The 21,013-nt window shown below is 37.5% G+C and overlaps 2 protein-coding genes and 1 pseudogene across 5 annotated transcripts in view; 2 read left to right on the forward strand and 1 right to left on the reverse strand.

Moving 5' to 3' along the window:
* LOC127427262 (metastasis-associated protein MTA3-like) overlaps nucleotides 1–5,337 on the reverse strand; it is a 40,782-nt gene extending 35,445 nt beyond the window's left edge. For all 3 annotated transcript variants that reach the window (XM_051674751.1, XM_051674750.1, XM_051674752.1), the window contains exons 1-3: nucleotides 5,101–5,337; nucleotides 3,813–3,880; nucleotides 502–595 (exon numbers count right to left, since the gene is read on the reverse strand). In XM_051674751.1, coding sequence (XP_051530711.1) covers nucleotides 502–595; nucleotides 3,813–3,880; nucleotides 5,101–5,128 — 190 coding nt within the window. In that variant the 5' untranslated portion in view covers nucleotides 5,129–5,337. The remainder of the gene's footprint in view (nucleotides 1–501; nucleotides 596–3,812; nucleotides 3,881–5,100) is intronic.
* Nucleotides 5,338–7,897: 2,560 nt separating this feature from the next.
* Nucleotides 7,898–14,164, forward strand: LOC127427269 (potassium voltage-gated channel subfamily G member 3-like). Of its 2 annotated transcripts, XM_051674766.1 has the most exons (3): nucleotides 7,898–8,766; nucleotides 9,299–9,306; nucleotides 11,268–14,164. In XM_051674766.1, exons 1-3 carry the CDS (start codon nucleotides 8,131–8,133, stop codon nucleotides 11,911–11,913), a joined length of 1,290 nt encoding a protein of 429 aa, XP_051530726.1. In that variant the 5' UTR covers nucleotides 7,898–8,130; the 3' UTR covers nucleotides 11,914–14,164. The 2 variants fall into 2 exon arrangements, with proteins under 2 accessions (XP_051530726.1, XP_051530725.1); XM_051674765.1 differs by lacking the exon at nucleotides 9,299–9,306 and having other exon boundaries at nucleotides 7,898–8,741.
* Nucleotides 14,165–14,234: 70 nt separating this feature from the next.
* On the forward strand, nucleotides 14,235–20,078 carry LOC127426817 (cytochrome c oxidase subunit 7A-related protein, mitochondrial-like; annotated as a pseudogene).
* The last annotated feature ends 935 nt before the right edge of the window (nucleotides 20,079–21,013 follow it).

Consider the following 21,013-nt stretch of genomic DNA (forward strand, 5'->3'; position numbering starts at 1 on the left):
TGAGAGGCCAATAACTGTGCCGAACTTGGCCAGTAAACAGGTGCATTAGCTCTTTTGAGTCAGTCCCAAAATCTACCAAAAGCTTAGTCAATGAATAATGCACTTTCTAGTTTAACTTTTTTTTATATTGTGTAAAACTGTTGTTTTCTCATAGTTTCTCATAAACATGTACTGTATGCTAAATATTGTGAACCGTTGTGACCAGTTCATCAAGACAAATTTGTTGAGAGGCCCTGGCCCCCGAAGAATAAATTAGGAAGCCCTGTTGCCCAATTACAAGCGTCTGGCACTGGTAACAGTCCAGATATTACAGCTCCCTTGCTGACAAGCAGCACAACACAGACCCCAAAAACATGAGCAATTTCAACTGACTGATCATTATGAAGCTAATGACCATTCATACATGACATGTCACAGGCTGTCCTTGAGAATACATCAATACATTCACACTTCCCTGAGAAGAAAAAAAAAAAACAGACACCATCAAGCATGTTCACTCACTTGCATGTTTGTCAGATAGCTGGATGAGGCTCTGTGAGATGTCCCTTCTCCTGTAGAAACAGACCACCTTTGCCTCCACATTGCCGCTTGCCGTCTGAAAGGAGAGACAAACAGGGTCATCTTAAGGGAAACTTTGCGCTTAAATGTACTCCACAGTCACTGGGGACACTAAAACTAACACCTGAAAAAGCTGGAGCCTGAGGTTGCAGACTATTTTGCTTAATCAGCAGTGCAGAGCTGATTATCAACACCTACTGTTTCTGCCTTCATCTAAACAATTATTTAAAAAACAAAACAACAGCAACCCAGTATAAAAGAGGCATGTAAGGCAACAGATATTCCTAGAAATATGAAATTCAATTAGGTCTTGTCTATTTCAGCAAGACAATTGGAAATATACAGTAAAAGTAATATAACAGAATTTACCTCAAATGCAAAACATTTAAATTTGGTTTAGTTTGGTTTTAATTCAAGACAATGAGTGCTTTACATGCAAGTTCTTACACAGATTATGCTTAATAAGCCTACAATGTGTGTGGCAATGTAAATGCATTAAATGGTGTTCCTTTATCGATATAATGTCGTAAACGGTGTAAGAATAAACCAATCGACACTGGTAGATTTCTGCCCATTAAACCGATTTCGCATTGCATGTAAACAACTTAAAGGGATAATTCACCCAAAAATGAAAATTCTCTCATTATTTACTCACCCTCATGATATACCAGGTGTGTATGACTTTCTTCACCAGAAAACATTTGAAGAAAAATAGAAAAATATCTTATCTCAGTAGATCGTTAAAATGCAAGTGAATGGAGATTTCCCTTTTGAAGCTCAAAAATCACAGACGGTCATAAACTTCATCCATACAACACCAACTGTTAAATTAATGTCTTCTAAAGCGACACAATTGCTTTTGGTGCGAAAAATAAATATTTAATGACTCTAAATCATGCTTCCAGTCAGGAGCGGTACACACGTGTGATGTAATTACATTGGCATTTGAAACATGGGAGAACTGACGCAAGTGCAACACAGCCGGAAGAGCAGCGCTGTTTACAAGTGAACAGGAGGAACACTGTACAGTAGCTTGGTTGGTTTCGGTTTAGATCTGTTTCTTTACTCACAATGGTGCGTTTCTGTGCTCATCCTGGATGTCACAACCGAGTGATGAACATGAGATTTCATCTGTATCATGGCAACATGAATACATCACACAAGCACTGGATTACAGTTAAAAAGTACTTGTATATAGATTTTTTTTCGCACCAAAAGCGATCGTGTCGCTTTAGAAGACATTAATTTAAACGCTGGAGTCGTATTGAAGTTTAGCTAACTGTCCGTGATTTTTGCAGCTTCAAAAGTGAAATCTCCATTCACTTGCATTTTAAGGACCTACTGAGTAAAGATCTTCTTCTATTTTTCTTCAAATGTGTTCTGGTGAAGAGAGAAAGTCATACACACCTGGGATGTCATGAGGGTGAGTAGATAATGAGAGAATTTTCATTTTTGAGTGAACTATCCCTTTAACCATGCCTCTTCATGGTTTGACGTCAAATGCAGAGAACACGATTATTTAAAATATCATGTAAGCACGGATTTCTTGCTTTGTCTGATTGTTTAAATAAGCAGATTTTTGGAAGTAGTCTGCGTAATGGTGTGCATGTAAACAGGCTCAATGTGGGGGATCATTAAAACAAGACTGCATGATCATGTCTTTCCTATTAAAACGCTTCAAGTGACTTCTCTGTACAACTGATTGCATTTATGCTCAAGCGTATGATCAATATCCCACAATGCTTTCTTTCTATGATTGCATAGAACTACAGATTGTGTAAGAAGGATAATGCAGGGATCTCATCTCAGTGGCCATGGGGTGAATGTTTGTTTGAATGCCCAACAGACCTTGTGGCCAATACTAGATTAGAATAATATGCTGCAAGCTAACAGAATTTGTGAATCCACTCTTTTGACAAATCTGTCAAAAGATACGTCATATAGCCAGGAGATGTGATGACTAAATGTTAAGAAGACTCTGCAGTGCTGCATTTGTTTTGACATCCACTTCAGTTGACAGCAAAGGCTGAGTGTGATGAGATGACTTTGTAAAGTGCATTAATAGTTACACTAAAACAATGCTTCTTAAAATATCAGAACAAATCCAGGTGAAGCCAAAACATTTAAACCAATAATACAGGAGTCATTTGGAAATGTTGTGTTTAAGCTAAACAACTGCCACATATCCATTAGCATGTCTGACCAGCTTGGTCACAGAATTTCAGTCCATATCATGAAAATCGTACAGAAAAAAACAAACAAACTCTGAATCGAAGTATACTTCTGAAAGGGAGCCCTGAATGCAGTCTTGTTGCTTTCTGTAGAACTTGTGTTTCTCACACAGATATAGTTTCCTAGAAAACAACTGTTGGAGATGTCGACAGAGTGGAAGGAGAAAGTGCACAGAAATGCAAGTTATTTGGCTCCAGGCGAGCTGGCTAAGCTCCTTTTGTCGATGGCATGACAATGTTGTATCCACACCCTATCAGAATACCCAATGACCCTGTTTACACCTGGTATTAAGATTTGTATCGGGTGATCCGATCACATGTGGTCAGGCAAGACACATTGCTGTTTACACCTGGTCGCTAAATGCATCTCCTGTGACCACTTGTGTTCAGATTTCAAGAGGAGGGCCAGGACGACATACATCAATCACTATGTTACTGTGTTACTGCATGATATTAAAGCACATCAAAGTCAGAAAAGACAAATAAAGTGAGAAAAAACGGTGCGCTGTTGCAACTGAAATTTTATCTAAGCACAAATGTAACGTTTCTATCAGAATTATCCATTATTTTTGTGGATTACCTGTATTAAAGGAGCTTCAGATTTGTGTGCTTTTCATCCGTGTCACTGCATGTTGATATCAGACACACTGGACAAGATCCGTAAAGTTCTCGTGCTTATGTATCTGCTTTATCAAATTTTGCGTTTGGATGGTTAGTCGCTCATAACTGGAAAAGTTTTAACTCATGTTTTAGCACAGTGGTTGATTGACAGGTGAGGGGTGGTGCTTAACTGCTGTCCGGGATGCATTCAGGACAGATTAGCGGATGGATAACCTCAAATGCGATGCAGTCACATGCATTTTTGACTACCTCCTAATGAGGTTTTTGTGATCCAATCACAAAACGTTTTAGGGGTCTAGAGCTGTACTTAGGGTGACTACTTGTGATTGGATCACCCGAAACGCATCTTAATACCAAGTGTAAATGGGATCGATGACCACCAACCCAAATTACTACCATTACCTTATTCAGTTCCTCTATCCTCCTGATCAGATAGGGGTTGCTTGAAGAATTCTCAAAGAAGACATAATCTGCAGCAAAAGATAAAGCATATTTGTTGGTGATTTTGTTATCAATATGAAAACCACACAACCAGGCTTGTAAAGTGACAGGGGGGAAGACTCAGAACACAACTGAAACTCTCAGGGTTCCACAGGGCATTCGGTGCATTTTGTCCTGTATTCTCACTAGGATAAGCTTTAAAATCAAAAAATGATATTCTCCATATGCTATATAAACAATCCACCATCACTACACTCATAATAAGAGTTTCCAAAAAGTGGCTGAATGAGTAATAAACTGCTTTATCTTTCAAATCAGTTAAGTATGTGAGCAAACAGTATTTTGATCATGGCCATTTGAGTCACATTCCGATACACTGCATCTGCATCACAAGCATAAAATGAAGCGATCAGATTAAAACTGTGTGGAAGTGTTCAATGTAACAATTTCTCACACATGCTTTCCGTTCAAACGTCAATGAAGAGACACCTCGCGAATTTCACTGAATTAATCCACAGCATTAACGACGCCATGAAACAATATCAAATACCACGGCATTGACTAGCCGGCTATTAGCGCAAACAAACGATGCTATTGTTTAATATTAAAGACATAGTGATAATCAGATGTGTGACAGCAAAATACACCTCAACAAAGTGCACGTTCGCAATGTTTCATTTAATTGCGGTAAAGAAAGTCAGTGTGGTTGCTCTGTGGAAAAAAGAAGTAAGGGGTGGCTGTATTAACGCTAGCTCGCTTTGCTACCTTGCATGCCGGATGAGGACCCGTAACTAATGGATACGTGCCAAAAAGGAGACAAGTGATTACAAAGAAAAACATCGGCTTCAATAATCGACATGGTCAGCTAGCGAGCATAACTCACTTTTGTCCTATAGGGTCAAAGTCAGGGCAAACGTGCTCCTCAATAAGCGAGTTCAAGTGTATTTTACATACAGTAATCATTATTTGTTTATGATGTGGCTAGCTAGCAACATAGCACGCTTGCTAAAATGCTAATGCGGCTATGATAGTTTAAGAGGCCTGACCCACATCAGAACCCAATATATTCTCCATCCACGCTATCTTTTTATCGCTATCTTTTTGCAAGGACATTGCACGCGTTAAGAGCTTATAAGTGGGCGACTGATTGCAGGAATTCCGCCTGAAATGAACCCGTGTCGCCCAGACAGGTCTTGCGGTGTTTCTCGTGTTTTGACTTACGTTAATTCAGAAATATAAACGGACATACCTCCGACCCGGTACATGTTGGCCGCCATTTCTGCCCTCCCGGATTGTTAAAAAACCAAACCATAAACTAAAACAAAACAAACTAAATATGCGAATCAAAGAGACATCTAGGTCCTGTGACCTGATAAAAAGCAAACTGGAGTAAAATCTGGTAAAAACGGTGGGGTGAACCTCAGTAAGAATAGTAGATTTTTTTTGCAGCCCCCCTCCAGAGATTCACAGTACAATACAGTAACTCACTCACGCGCTAGAAAAGGCTCGAGCGCAGCAAGCAGCTTCCTGATGAGAGGAGGAGAGAGAAAAGAGGAGGAGGAGGAGGGGTGAATGAAATCTACAGCCTGCACCCTCAACTTATCACTCATAACTTTTTCGCACAGGATAAAATGAAACTTGGTTAATATACATTTCTATTTTTATTGGTACTTATGGTAAAATAAAATAAAAATATTAGTAAAATAATCTAAATATTAATGTTTTGGTGCATGGGTGATAATATACAGTACTGGAAAATGTTGTATAGTGAGGATATTCTCAAAAAATAATGCCATGAATATTTTTTATTTCTCAATTAACTTCAAACAAAGTGCAGAAAACATAAAAACAAATAAATCAATATTTGGTGTGACAATATTTAAGAGAGGAAAATTAAGAGACCACTGCAAAATGATCAGTTTCTTTGGATTTACTATTTATGAGTAAATGAGTAAGCTATGTGTTTGAGTAAAATGTTTTTTAATTTTAATTTTTATTTATTTATTTTTTTGTATAAAGTGCTGACAACATTTCTTCCAAATTCCAAATAAAAATATTGTCATTTAGAGCATTTATTTACAGAAAATGACAACTGGTCAAAATAACAAAAAAGATGCAGTGTTTTCAGACCTCAAATAATGCAAAGAAAACAAGTTCATATTCATTTTTAAACAACACAATACTAATGTTTTAACTTAGGAAGAGTTCAGAAATCAATATTTGGTGGAATAACCCTGATTTTCAATCACAGCTTTCATGCGTGTTGGCATGCTCTCTACCAGTCGTTCACATCGCTGTTGGGTGACTTTATGTCACTCCAGGTGCAAAAATTCAATCAGCTCGGCTTTGTTTGATGGCTTGTGGCCATCCATCTTCCTCTTGATCACATTCCAGAGGTTTTCAATGGGGTTCAGGTCTGGAGATTGGGCTGGTCATGACAGGGTCTTGATCCGGTGGTCCTCCATCCACACCTTGATTGACCTGGCTGTGTGGCATGGAGCATTGTCCTGCTGGGAAAAAAACAATCCTCAGAGTTGGGGAACACTGTCAGAGCAGAAGGAAGCAAGTTTTCTTCCATGCGTCCTTCACAAAGATGAATCTTCCTGATTCCAGCCTTGCTGAAGCACCCTCAGATCATCACCGATCCTCCACCAAATTTCACAGTGGTTGCGAGACACTGTGGCTTGAAGGCCTCTCCAGGTCTCCATCTAACCATTAGAGGACCAGGTTGGAGGACCGGTGATGATCTGGGGGTGCTTCAGGAAGGCTGGAATTGGGCAGATTCATCTTTGTGAAGGACGCATGAATCAAGCCAAGTACAAGATTATCCTGGCAGAAAACTTACTTCCTTGCTTCCATCCTCCCCCTTTCATTAAATAATGTTTGAAATGAGCAGAGCATGTGTTGGCTGACATTCTGTAAGACTACATTAGGTTACACCAGCATCATGTAAATAAGATTTCATGACAATTAAGTTTGTAATACTTATCAGTAGCTCACTCCTGATAATCATTTTATAACTTGATTTTCTGTATAGAGTGCCGACGTTTCTGCACCAGGAACACTGTTGGTATAAAAGCACAAGCGTTGTTTGCAGCGAAAATTGTCGTGACACACAGTTTCGACTCAGCTCATGCACTACTTCGCTTGCGGTGTAAAACAGGTGTCAGATTAATTGTGATGTTGAAATCTAGGCTCTGTGGGGGCCATACCATATGTTGCAGAGCTGCTTGTGCTACTTCTATTCTATTCTGTTTGTGAAAGGATTGTTTGGAAATAAAAAACTGATATTTTCTATTGACTCATTAAAGCAAAAGACATAAAATAACCATCCGAATGTTTTTTTTTTTTTTTGTGAAACATCTAAAGTGCCAAAACATTTGCACAGTAGGCTAAATATACAGTATACACAATAGGACAAAAAAAAAAAAAAAAAAACTTATGCACAAATATGCTATATGTGCAAGGGAACTGTGATGTAGAGTAAAGGGTATGTACAGGTAGTTAAATAAATGGTAGCATTTAAAAAAACAAAAACATTTTTGACTGTTCTACTATCCAAATTGGAATTGAAAAACAAAAACGTATACTGTATTTGTGTTAAACTATTTATACATATCATGTAGCCTAGAAAACTCACTAACAGGAGTGCACATGTCATTTTGCTTTGGGTGTGTGTGTGTGAGTGTGTGTGTGTAGGAAGACAACAAATAGGACAAAACTAATTTGCAATATTGATTTTAATATTGACATTTTTATGGTTTCCCAACGTGGCTTGTCCACTCCTGGTTTACTTCCTTGCTATTAACAAATAAATATCGACAGAGATTGTAGACTACAGTAAACCGTTTTAAGCACCAAAGCCTACATTGGTAAACCCCAGACCTGCGTCATGAAAAAAGTCATTAAAATACATTTCATTTTGTTGGGAACGCCCGTTCTTTGGGAGTGCATAATGGAGCGCATTAGGCTTCTCGATGTGTGACATCACTGTATGAAACAGCCCACTGAAGGCTGGAGTTTAGATGATGCAGAAAGCAAGAAGTCACTTTTCCACGGTTCTTGAAAGTGACGCGCGCGCGCTCAGTCTGGCACAAATCTTTATTTATTCTGAAATATTGTGCGCCAGCTGTTTTGGGGCGCGAGTTTGGAGCTGTTTGGCGTTATTTTCTTACTGCTTACAAAAATGCATTGAATTTGAACTATGACTATCATTGAGCCAAATTGTGCGTCATTTCTCTCTTTTTCGCTTCAATCGGTTGAGCCGATCTGATCCAAAATGAAGTTTGGGAAGAATATATGTATCCTAAATGTTGGTGGTACCAAGTATGCTTTCACAAGAGAAGTTATTAAGGATTTTCCTCTCCGAAGAGTGAGCAGACTACACAGCTGTTCCTCTGAAAAAGAGGTCTTGGAGGTATGTGACGATTATGACCGCGAGAGAAACGAGTTTTTCTTCGACAGGCACTCCGAGGCGTTTGTGTTCATCATGCTTTATGTCCGATCTGGAAAGCTCAGGTTTGTCCCGCAGATGTGCGAGCTTTCGTTTTATAACGAAATGATCTACTGGGGTTTGGAGAGCTCACATTTGGAGTTTTGCTGCCAGCGACGGCTGGAGGATAGAATGTCGGACACATTCACGTACTTTTCAGAGGAGGACATCAAGGCAGAGGTGGAGTCCAGAGGTGAGGAGGAACAGGTCGGCAGGCTCGGGAACGCGCCGTGGCTGGAGAGGATGAGAAGGACTTTTGAGGAGCCAGCTTCCTCAGTCGCGGCGCAGATCCTTGCGTCGGTGTCAGTGATTTTTGTGATTACGTCTATGGTCATCCTTTGTGCAAGTACTCTGCCGGACTGGGATACAGCAAAAAACAATTCAGTGGAGGAACACAGGTACATGCATAACTTCAACATCTATGTTGAAAATATTCTATTTTACACACAGCCGTGCAAATTTAGTTATATGTATGAAGTCTCTCTATGTGATCTCTCACTGGACAGCTCAGCACTGTGAGCATTCATACCACCTATAACGCCATAATAGAGGGAATCGCTCTCCTCTTCACACTTTTCTTTCTTGTTTAGTCTCAGATGTAATATTTTGTGATCATACAAGTTTATCCCCACCAGTTAAGCACATGATTCTTTCTATCTTTTGTATCTTGTTATTGCAGTTCCTTTGCAAGTTCCATTCAAGCTATAATTTTTAGTAATTCTCCCACCAAAAGAAACCATTTGGAAGCAGTTACTAGAAAAATATTCTTATTGTTATAATGCAAGCAATACTGAAGTCTGCATGTGTACAATTTTACCAAGGAGATTTTTTTAGCCTACATACCCCTATTGCCCAGTAGACGTCGCAAAAAGAAAAAAAAAAAAAAAAAAGAAAATGTAATTTAGTCTATTATAGTCTTTATCGTCTGTACTTGGACATTACCACATCTTTCAAGCCATCCTTGTAAAGTTCTCCCCTCCATTTTCAGTGTTTTGAGTCATATTGTCCTATTTGGATATTCCCTCGTTCTGTCTCTTTCTGTCTGGAAATACAGCTCTGGAAAAAATGAATAGACCAATGCAATATGATCAGTTTCTCTGGATTTACTATTTATAGGTATGTGTTTGAGTAAAATGAACATATTTGTTTTATTCAATAAAGTACTGACAACATTTCTCCCAAATTCATTTAGAGCATTTATTTGCAGAAAATGACAACTGGTCAAAATAACAAAAAAGATGCAGTGTTTTCAGACCTCGAATAATGCAAAGAAAACAAGTTCATATTCATTTTTAAACAACACAATACTAATGTTTTAGAAGGGTTTAGGTTTATGTAATGTGATTCCGCGTTTCCTGTTATGTTTATTGGATTTGTCATTGGAATCAATACAAAAATTTAATACTAATGTTTTAACTTAGGAAGAGTTCAGAAATCAATATTTGGTGGAATAACCCTGATTTCCAATCACAGCTTTCATGCGTCTTGGCATGCTGTCTACCAGTCTTTCACATCGCTGTTGGGTGACTTTATGTCACTCCTGGCGCAAAAATTCTATCAGTTCAGCTTTGTTTGATGGCTTGTGGCCATCCATCTTCCTCTTGATCACATTCCAGAGGTTTTCATTGGGGTTCAGGTCTGGAGATTGGGCTGGCCATGACAGGGTCTTGATCCGGTGGTCCTCCATCCACACCTTGATTGACCTGGCAGTGTGGCATGAAGCATTGTCCTGCTGGAAGAACCAATCCTCAGAGTTGGGGAACACTGTCAGAGCAGAAGGAAGCAAGTTTTCTTCCAGGATAACCTTGTACGTGGCTTGATTCATGTGTCCTTCACAAAGATGAATCTGCCCGATTCCAGCCTTAATGAAGCACCCTCAGGTCATCACCGATCCTCTCTTAATTTTTTCCAGAGCTGTATTTGTGAGTAGGGCCTAATGTTTTTTTTCACTGTGTATCCAGTGCAGTCTTGATTCCATTTTCCACAGTGGACACTGTTTGTCTCAGGGTTCAGGTATGTGTTCTCATATGTGTATGATAAGCTGGTAAGAGATGGGATTAAACCCAGCAAGGTTTGTCATGCATGCAGTATTATTGTATTTCCAAAAATGCCACAGATGGTGATATGTGTTTTTGTGGATAACCTTCTTCCCCCTTTTTGTCTTCACCTCTAAATGTGCGTTCACAGTCTTTAAATGTCCACATTTCCTAATATTTAGCTTTTCTTTTTATCTTCGATATTTAGGATTGATAACAGCATACACACTTAAAGTTGTTAAAACAATCTGGAATTTGTGGGCACATGTACATAACATCTTCACTTTAATCAGTATTTATTTTACCAGAACAGCTGTCTACACTGTCACAGCATATTTTATAAATTTGATCAACAATATAACCACTCAGAATTTATGGACACATTCTTATATGGATCATTTCACAAAAGAGATGTTTTTCTTGATGTATTAAATAGAAATTGTGTTGAACAGGCAATCAAAACGGTAAAAAAAAAAAGTTCAATTAAATTGAATGGTTTTTTTTGGATCAGAAGTCCAAGGACTACTGAGCAAGGTTTACCTTCCTGCCTTTCATCTTCTAAAGATCCTGACACTTCAGTGTCAAGAAAACACTGGAGATGTTTACACAATCCAAATGAGATGACATTCTCTATATAAAGCACATTGATTGCATGGTGTGCATGAATGAAAGCTAATATAAGCACTTGTTTAGTTACTATACAACTATAAAGCATACAATTAGTTTAAAGGTTCCTCATCATTTTCTAGCTGTATTATGTATTCATTGTCACTTCTAATGCTCAAAGGATGATGATCTCTTCTAATGGTCTCTCTCTTTCTCTCTCTCTCTCTCTCTCTCTCTCTCTCTCTCTCTGTCCTTGTCTATCTTTCTCCCCATCTCATGCAGGATTATCGAGGCAGTATGCATTGGCTGGTTTACTGCCGAATGCATAGTGCGCTTCATTGTCTCACGGGACAAATGTGAGTTTGTGCGCCGCCCCCTTAATATTATTGACCTGCTGGCAATCACTCCTTACTATGTGTCTGTCACTATGACAGCGCTGACAGGAGAGAACCCTCAGCTACAGCGAGCAGGAGTCACCTTGCGCGTACTACGAATAATGCGCATCTTTTGGCTAATTAAGTTGGCACGCCACTTCCTCGGTCTGCAGACACTGGGGCTGACGCTGCGCAGGTGCTACCGTGAGATGGTCATGCTGCTGGTGTTTGTCTGTGTTGCAATGGCAATATTCAGTGCCCTGGCACAGCTGTTGGAGCATGGACTTGACCTGGAGACTAGCAATGAGGACTACGCCAGTATCCCGGCAGCCTGCTGGTGGGTTATTATCTCCATGACGACCGTCGGCTATGGAGACATGTACCCCATCACCATTCCGGGACGCGTGCTGGGTGGCGTGTGTGTCGTGAGTGGTATTGTGCTGCTGGCTCTGCCCATTACGTTTATCTACCATAGCTTTGTACAGTGCTACCACGAGCTCAAATTCCGCTCAGCACGCTGCATGCGAAGTCTCTCCTCTGAGTTTCTCAACTGACTGTAAAGTTGTTCATCCTGAGATCCTCGGAACGTGCTGGTCTTCAGCTTAGTAACATCACCTGCTCTTATGTGCCTTTATTTTATAACATCAAAAACTGTACGCTCTAAAATACATTGATTATGACAAGGAACACACTACTTGTCCGGGTGAAAACTTCAGACATATGTAATAACATAAGTACCTCTTTATTGAAGGACGTGTTCTTTGGACAATACAGGCATCATGTTCAAACTTTCTCCATCTCGGAACCAACAGAAAACAATGAATTAAAGAAAAAAACCCCAGCTTAAAGTGCACAAAAAAAAAAGAAAAAAAAAAAAAGCATTAAGATCCGAAGGATTTGCACTAGCCAATGTTTGTGTTGTAAACCCACGCCTGTGTGAACGAACAAAACTGATCCAACAGCGTCAAATAACTGTCCATTAAATAAAACAGACAACAGTGGCATTTGACAACTACAGATGGTCAGGCTGCCTGAAACAGGCATCTGGCGAGACCTTGTGTCCTAACAGCGCTCTAGAAGGAGCTCATACATGTTCGTGTTTCCATGGAGAGGTCCATCCAACTTGTTAAATCATTAATTCAGCTCCATGGCTCTGTAAGCTCTCAAAAAAAAAAAAAAAAAAAAAATGCAAGGAGAACAAAAGCAAAAGGTTTAAGGGGTTGGAGAGTGTTTGGAGTGGCATAATAGAAGCATTTGAGCACGATATGAAAGTGAATACTGTGAAACTCATTCATTTGTTTTGATAAGAAAAGCGACTCACGAATGTGAAATTTCAAATAAATTGTATCCTTGTCTTGATCATAGAATGGTAGTTAACATTACTAGTCACAAAAAAACAAACATCAGCTGTTCCACCAGACAGCGACAGATCTGCAACCTGTCCATACATGAGTGTGTGAATCAAGAGGCATTAACTAAATTGATTAGCAAACACCTCACCCACACACTCACCAGTAGGAGGGCTGTCACTCGCTTCCTTCCTCCTCTTTAAATACAAGCACATAATCAAACCCTTTTTCCCTCATTCCAGGAACTTTCTGACTTTATGCGTCTTTATAAAATGAAAAAATGAATTTTGGGTCATATTTAATAAGATATGCTATTGGGGGACATACTTTACATTTTTAATAGTATTATGTTATTATGGAAATAAAATAGATATAAAAGTAACATTATTAAAAGGCTAGAAAGCTTACAGAATTTTGCTAAAGCTAAACTGATCATGATGCTGATGTAAAAAAGCAAGATAGATTGCATTGTTCAAAATTCAGGTTATGCTCTAATGACATGATTTGTCTTTAGCCTTAATTGTCATGCCATAGAGAACTTCTTTTAAATAATTGCACAAACATTGATTTATGTCACATCAAGCAGATTTTATGCTTGCATTTGTAAGGAGATGTATGCCTTCATGTCTGTTTCATTTCATAGCTATGAAGCAGCAGGGATGTTGCAGTTTTATGCTTCAATGTATTTGTGGCTATTTGAGAAGGGGGTGTTAAAGATGCAAATGAAATCTTATGTAGCTCTATTCTGTGATTTAAAATGTATTCTAACTGGTAAAATCAACTATGTGTATGAAGAAAATAAAGAAATGTTTATGGATTTTAAGAATGATCTGTTTCGTTCACCAATTATTATAGAAGTTCTAGAACACAAATAGCTAAATAGCCTACATACAAACATAAATACATGGTGAAATGTATTAAGCGTATGTCTTTTTTATTTTATACAAAACAAAACAAATATGGCATACAAAAGAAACTCAGGTGTAATAGTTCACTATACAATTTGTGTGTGTGTGTGTGTGTGTGTGTATGTGTTTAGTTTATTGGATTTTAGTTGAAGAATTAAAAAAGTGGTTTACTCTTCACAAACTAGATTTATGTAGATATGGAACAGTGTGATTTGTTTTATTGAAAAACAATTATGACCATTTACATATCAATGACCACAAAGTAGGCCTATATTAATTTACAAAAAGTAAAAAAAAAGAAAAAAAAAAAGAAATGCTTACGCATATGGTGTTTTCCCATAATTGGAAGGAAATTAATAAGGAAAGACACATTTGGTTGTAATCCTTGTTTATTAAATAAAAAAAATAAATAAATAAATGAATAAAAAAAAAACGGATTATATACATATACATCATATAAACATATACAACTCCCAACACATGTAAAATTAAAAATAAAAGCTACAATAAAGTGCCTCTTTTTTATTTATTTGCTTTTTTATTTCTAATACCCACCAAAGAAGTGCCATATTGCTTAACCTTATTCAAAAATTATTCAAAATTTGGCTTGAATGTGAATGTGATATTTTCCAATTAAGATACAAAGTTGTATTAAAATACTCTTACAATCAACAGTATCTTGTACAAACTTGGAACAGTATGATATATATATATCAATTTTTCTTTTCCCTTTGGGTTCCAGGTGGGGGGAAAAAAACAATAAATTTTTCCAGAATATATAAAAATCTTTTACAATGTTTATTTATTAATTGGGAAAGGCCTTTCCACAATAACTTGGTGCTAGGAACAGTGTGATGACTTATCGACCTTGCCTGCACATGACATCATACTACCACGACAACTTCTTACACACGAGAAAAGCCGGTTGAGTGTCTCCCGACGGTCACGCTCACCTCGTCGCGACCGGTTACTGTTTAATAAGAAAATGTATTACAGATTTAGTGGCTTCACACAAAGACTGACGGGAGCAGCGTCATCCTCCGCCTACATTCCCCAGGTATGCGGCTACTTCAATGACCTTTGTCTGCGGCTAAACTGCCCTGCTCTGTGTGATCCATAGAGGTGTTTTGTATTAAAACAGTCGTTATTTATTGAATATAACTTTCTCTGGCCTACGTGAGTAGTGGTATTTTAATCCAAATAAATGTTTATCATATAATTGTTAATAACTGTGTACAAATCAACTGGCTTTATTTAGTGCGCACTGTAACAGTGATGATACAGCTAATCTCAGTTATGTTTAAATAGTTGTTAAGTAGTCCCATAAATGTTGAAATGAATCATGAGTTTTGGGTGTTCTTAAGACAGATGACCGATGTCAGCAGCACCAGTACTGAAATGCATCCGACAGGCCACTCTTATGTCTTGAGTTAAGTTATAGAAATCGAAATGGATTTCACAAAAACACACACACACACACAAAAAAAAACAAGTTAAGATCAACATCTCATAGATGGTACTTAAGAGTGAAAATGTTTACATAGTCCCATTCCCAAGGAAGATAATAGATATCAACTTTTTGATATCTTTTTTGTAAACTTCTTTCAGGGCTTGAGGTCAAATACCTTCTGAATCCCTTACCATAATCTTTGCCGCCCCTACTAAAGTCATGTCTGAGTCAGGTGCTGCCATGGGGTATATGGGTGCCAACAAGGTTCCAGACCTCCAGAGAATATTTCAGGTGCGTATATAACAAATTAGTTACAGGGTTCCCATAGTTATGGAAATATCAGGGAATTAAAAGATTGTGATTTCTAGAACTGAAAAAGTCATGAAAATCTATAAAATCACAAAGAGCCATTGAAATTTCTTTTGTGTATAATTTCTATTCATAAATGTGTTCAAAATATTTTTATTAGGGTGCAACGGGGCTAAAGGCACACCTTAAGGAAAATTAGCTTTTTTTTTTTTTCTGGTCACAAAGTGAATAGAGATTCAAGAAATACATTTATTTTTATTTAAAATTGATGGAGCAACATAATTTGTGTTAAAAGAAATAACAACAGAAGGTTGTTTTGAATAAAAACATTTTTTTTAAATTATTATTATTATTATTTTTTATAATTTTTATAATTTATAAAGGTGGTGAGGCAGCCTTTTACCCCACATTTGGGGTAAAAGGCTTTCTCACTTGGGGTAAATGGCCCCCAGGGGGGTTATATTGATATAGTGTATACTGGAGCAATAGTTATAGGGCACAATGTCAACATAGGCAAGTACTTTTGAGACAGCAAGATGGTTTTTTTAGTAACAAATTAAGATAATGTTTATTGAAAATAACCACTTCAGAAAAGGGTGCATAATTTCTTGTTCATTTCAATCAAATTTGACATTCATTACATCTCAAGTATTCTATAAATAAATGAATCTCTATTGTGATCGGATCAGTCAAAGCCCACTTTGAAGATTTTTTATAACAAATTTATTTCCCACACTTAAGATAAACAATGTGTTTAAAGGGGTCTTTAACCCCTGCAACAGCGGTTAAAGGCCCACAAATACTATTATACTTTCAGTTATTGGCCAGTTATTGAATTTTTATTGAATATAATGACCTTGAACAAAACTGAAAATGACAAGTATTTTGTCTCAGAATAAATGTGATAATTTCCAGGATATTAATTAGCTACATAAATTTGCAACATTTTAAAAAACATTACAGGCAATGGCCTTATGGATCAGGAATATTTTGCAGTGTATATAGTGACTAACATGTGTTTAGGAAAGTCCTGTGGCAGTTTTTGCTGCTATGTAGTGTTTTTGGAGAAAATAAAATCAAAGGTGCCTTTTAACCCAGGGAGCCTTTAGCCCAGTTGTACCCTACTCTTTGTGAGTACAATATAGACAAATATTTTTAAAAAATCCTTATCCAGTTTAGGGCTGCAACTAATGATTATTTTGATAATTGATTAATCTAACGATTATTAGAACGATTATTCGACTATTCTGCGATTATTGCAGTGATTAATCATTAGCTCTTAATCGATTATTCAGCTTGTGCCCTGACATAAAATGTTGTATTAAACGTGCTTACTAACAATAAAGAGGACAAAATCATCTTTTAAAAATATCTCTAAATGACATTCACTGAATTAAAGGGAAAAAACACTTTTTATTAAGTTTAATTCAGTAAAGAAATTAATTGCAAAAATCCTATTATCATCAAGTGTTTTCGTCTTGTTTTCCATTTAAAAATGTCTAAAAATCCTTAAAACAAGATATATTTACTTGAGAAGCAACATATAAGATATTTAGACTTGCTTTAAGAGAATATAAGTGTATTTTTTCACTTGGTTATATTTCTGCAAGTGCAGTAAAGACAAAATACACTTATATTCAAGATCTATTCTCTAAAAGCAAGTCTAAATATCTTATATGCTGCTTCTCAGGTGAATGCATCTTTTTTTTTTAAAGGATTTATAATTTTTTATATATTTGTATTTTTAATATTATATTCAACATTCTCAGATAACAATTTTTTCTTCTGCAGTATAGCTCCTAAATTAAATGTACATTGTTTTAAAGGAGTTTTAGATATTTATATTGGAAAACAAGCCAAAACAAATCAAAAACTTATTTTGTTGCAGTGACTACCCTCTCTCACATTTCTGTTCACTTTAATCCATCTTTATCTCACAAAAAAACAAACTCTCTCATATTAATAAAGCTGCATATTGCCAATTTTCTTCACGATAAGAAATGCACAGTGACACATGTATTATGATTCAATAAGTCGCTAGTCATCACGTTATAATCTAGCTGTAGCAAGCGTGCGCCTGAGGGACGAGTGTCCCCACAACAGAGGCTGTGTGTTGTTTGGAAGGATGCGTCCTCCGGAGGTCGTGTCCTTTGAAGGCTGCAGTATACCGAGTGTCCTCCTTTAAACAAGTCTCGTTTAAACGAGACGGCCTTCGTAGGACGAACGGAAACGGAACGTAACATGGTTGCTATGACAGCACGCCACTCTTTAACAAGCGCGAGCGCTTTGAGTGAAAAGGGAACGAAGTCCCTCTGGAAGGGAATGTATGAGGTACATTTTAGGAGAGTTATAATGATGTAAAGAGAAAAGAAAATAGATCTTACAGTTGTTCTTTTAGTCTTAATACTTTATTTTAATTATATATTAATATAATAATACATATTATATACTCTGCACCCATCTACTGAGGTACTTCAATTTGGGAATTAACATTACTTGCATTTGAACATCATATTTACGGGCAAATTGCCGTTAATGTTTTTAGACATTTCCGTTGAAGCAAAGAATTGTGGGTTGTGAGTGCCCACTAAGGATACACCTCATGCATCCTCCGAATTCCCATGAAAGAAGGTCGCATTCGAAGGCTGCATTCGAAGTGTCCTACTCGCTTTTCTGAAACGAGACAGCCTCGATGACGTATGCAGCCGACAAATGCGACCTCCGGAGGACGCATCCTTCCAAACGAGACACAGCCTCTAGTGTGCATCAGCCGGTGCAGTTTCAATCTCTTCCCCTTAGGTCGGGACATTTGCGCAACTCATAGAAGAGGCGCTGATCACACAGAGAAATCCCAGTTTCAGAGTTTGTAGTTATTAACATTATCTGCTTCTGTATTATTTGAACTTTAATAAAGCTATAACGCATTAAATATAACTGCATTTAAGATGTAATGCTGGGGTGTTTCCTTTTAAGACACTCGACATGCAAGTTTTGCTTCAGCAGAGCGGCAGCTCCATCTGCACTTATTCCACAACGAGAGTGCTTCCGTATTAAATTATTTTGTATTTTTGCATTATAATTCCCTCATACTTTGTGATCTACATCACCTGAAGCTGTTTGGAAAGTTTAGAGTGCATCTGGACTGTGAGCTGTTTAATGCTTCCGCTCCTCAGTCAGGCGTGAACTGCAGTGCTGCTCTCGTGTGTCATCATTAGAGTTTAATGTGATCTCATGTAAATGAGATTAAATGACTATTTGACAACGTAAATTATTGTCGACGTTGTCGATAATGTCGACTAATCATTTCAGCCCTAATCCAGTTAACACAAATGACTGGAAAAGTCATGGAAATTCATTGTTCAAAAGGCTTGAGAACCCTGAAGCTACTTAATTGAGTTCATGAATGGGGAAAAGAGGACTGTGTAAACTAAAGTCCTCCTCTTCTTGTCCCTAGCCTCTCCTCACATTGTTTTTCTTCATTTTATTTTTCTTCCAGGCCTCAGACGAGATTCCTATCCATCTAAAGTGAGGTGTTCCAGACAGACTGCTGTACAGGACCACTATGGCTCTGACAATCGGGGGAGCTCTCTTCTGTCTTGTGGCTCTTTATAAAGCAGCACAGCCCAAAAACAAATAAACTGTATCTAGCGCTTTTATATCACCTTGTCAGCCATAAAATATGTGATATGTAACTTTATTGTATTTATCATGAACATTTGCAAGGCCTGTCATTGTGCCTCTAAGCCCCAATCATCATAAACAACTTTCTGTCCCGACTTCTACTAACACAAAAGAAGAAGTCTTACTCATGTGCTGTATCAGCTCTTTTCTTTAAACTTAAAATGGGATGCTGTTAGTTGTGTGTCACTGATTTGTATGTTTGTGTCTTATGTCCAGTCCTAGACCTATCGTCCTCCTATTATGTGCGTGTAACAATGAACCATTCACTCTGAGCTGCAATTATACCTATTATCAGGTCAGGTTGGTTTAAGCCAGAGGTGTAGTGGCTGATCAAAAATAACAGACTTCATGAATCTTGTTTTGGTCATAAATGAAGAGGACTGTGACAGGATGAGAAAGAAATAGAGGGTGAGACATCACACTTTTCAATAGTGTTGATTGGTGCTGCAATTTAATGTGCTCATTACACACTTAGTCATTATAAGTTTTCCATCCCAATTAGGAATGTCTATAGGAAAATCTATAGGATTTTATTGATGAAAGCAAAGTGGTTTTGAGAGGATTCCAAAAATCTGGAGCAGTTTTGAAGAGAGTCTTTATTTACCTTCATGCTCTTTCCAACCCATATGACTGACATTCTTCAGTACAACACAAAAGGAGATGTTAGACAAAATGACAGCCGTAGTCACCATTCACTCTCAATGTTTGGAAGAAAGATGCAATCAAAGTGAATAGTGACTGAGGCTAACACTCTGTCTAACATGTCATTTTGTTTTGTACAGATGAAAAAGTCATACATGGTTTGGAAAAAGCAAGAGAGTTTGTAAATAATGACATTATATTAATTTTAGAGTGGACTATCCTTGCAAATTTCTGCCACTGTATGTGATATTGTGTTATGTGGTCATTCCATAGTCTTTATTCAGTTATACTGTATTTAGTGCACTTGAGAATTGGTAATGCTGCTGTGCCTACACCCCCCAGGAACTGCTGGTATTGAAAACAATTATCAAGTTCCTTTGTTTTTTGGCACTCAGAGGTTGTACTTCTTTATTATTATTATTAAAAAGAACATTAAACAAATGTAAACTTTTTTGTCTTTGTCTAGTTCCTTTTTAGCTTATTGAAGTCATGGGATTTCTGTATTTGAAATTATAAAGCATAAAAGCTTTAAGGTTATGTTGATTATATGCTGATCCTTGTACTGTATATAGATCCCATCTTGAAAAGCTTTTCGAGTCTTCCATTCAGGCTGTTCACATGGCAACAATGCTATGAGACATGGTACATAAAAGGACTTCCAAAAGTCCCTTTGAATGTGGCTTTTTTTTTTTTTTGTTTTTTTTTTTTTTTTACAGCCAAAGCACCGTAGAACTCTGAAAACAACTGAGTTCTATTGTTCCCAGATCTTATTTTTCCAAGTTTCTTTATAGTCAGTGGTAATAACACAACATGAAGCTGACTGATGGTCTAACTGCATGCTGACATTTGATAGGCTGTCAGAGCACAAAACAGAGTGAAACAATCTATGACAATGAGAGGCTATGATTCATCCAGCATGGCTATCCATAGCTGTAAAAGAACATCTTTGCTGCTTACTACTGAAGAGAGACACTCGCAACAAATGATAGGTCACATAGAGCATTTTAAAGAGGTCAGTAATCTTTTTGTCAAGGATGGGTGTTCTAGTAATGGCCTTGTAGGTAAGACTTTGTTCCAAGACAATCAATATTAATCTTTCTTCTTTGAACCCTACATGGGTTTCATTACATGAAAGCAACGTAGCCTTGACAACCATAAGACTTTCAATGTGTGCACATACTTCCCGGGAAGCGGTTAATTCTGGTTACATTAGTCATCTCTCCATGACGTGCATTTAATTTCTAAAAGAATATGCAACCAGCTGTTGTCATGACATGAACGTGATGGCTATAGCATGTTATAAGCAGTGACTGAT

This window comes from Myxocyprinus asiaticus, chromosome 36 (assembly GCF_019703515.2).
Source record: "Myxocyprinus asiaticus isolate MX2 ecotype Aquarium Trade chromosome 36, UBuf_Myxa_2, whole genome shotgun sequence".
Taxonomy (NCBI): domain Eukaryota; kingdom Metazoa; phylum Chordata; class Actinopteri; order Cypriniformes; family Catostomidae; genus Myxocyprinus; species Myxocyprinus asiaticus.

Excerpts from the sequence above, each read along its gene's own strand:
- LOC127427269 (XM_051674766.1), top strand. The coding sequence starts at position 8,131 with ATGAAGTTTGGGAAGAATATATGTATCCTAAATGTTGGTGGTACCAAG.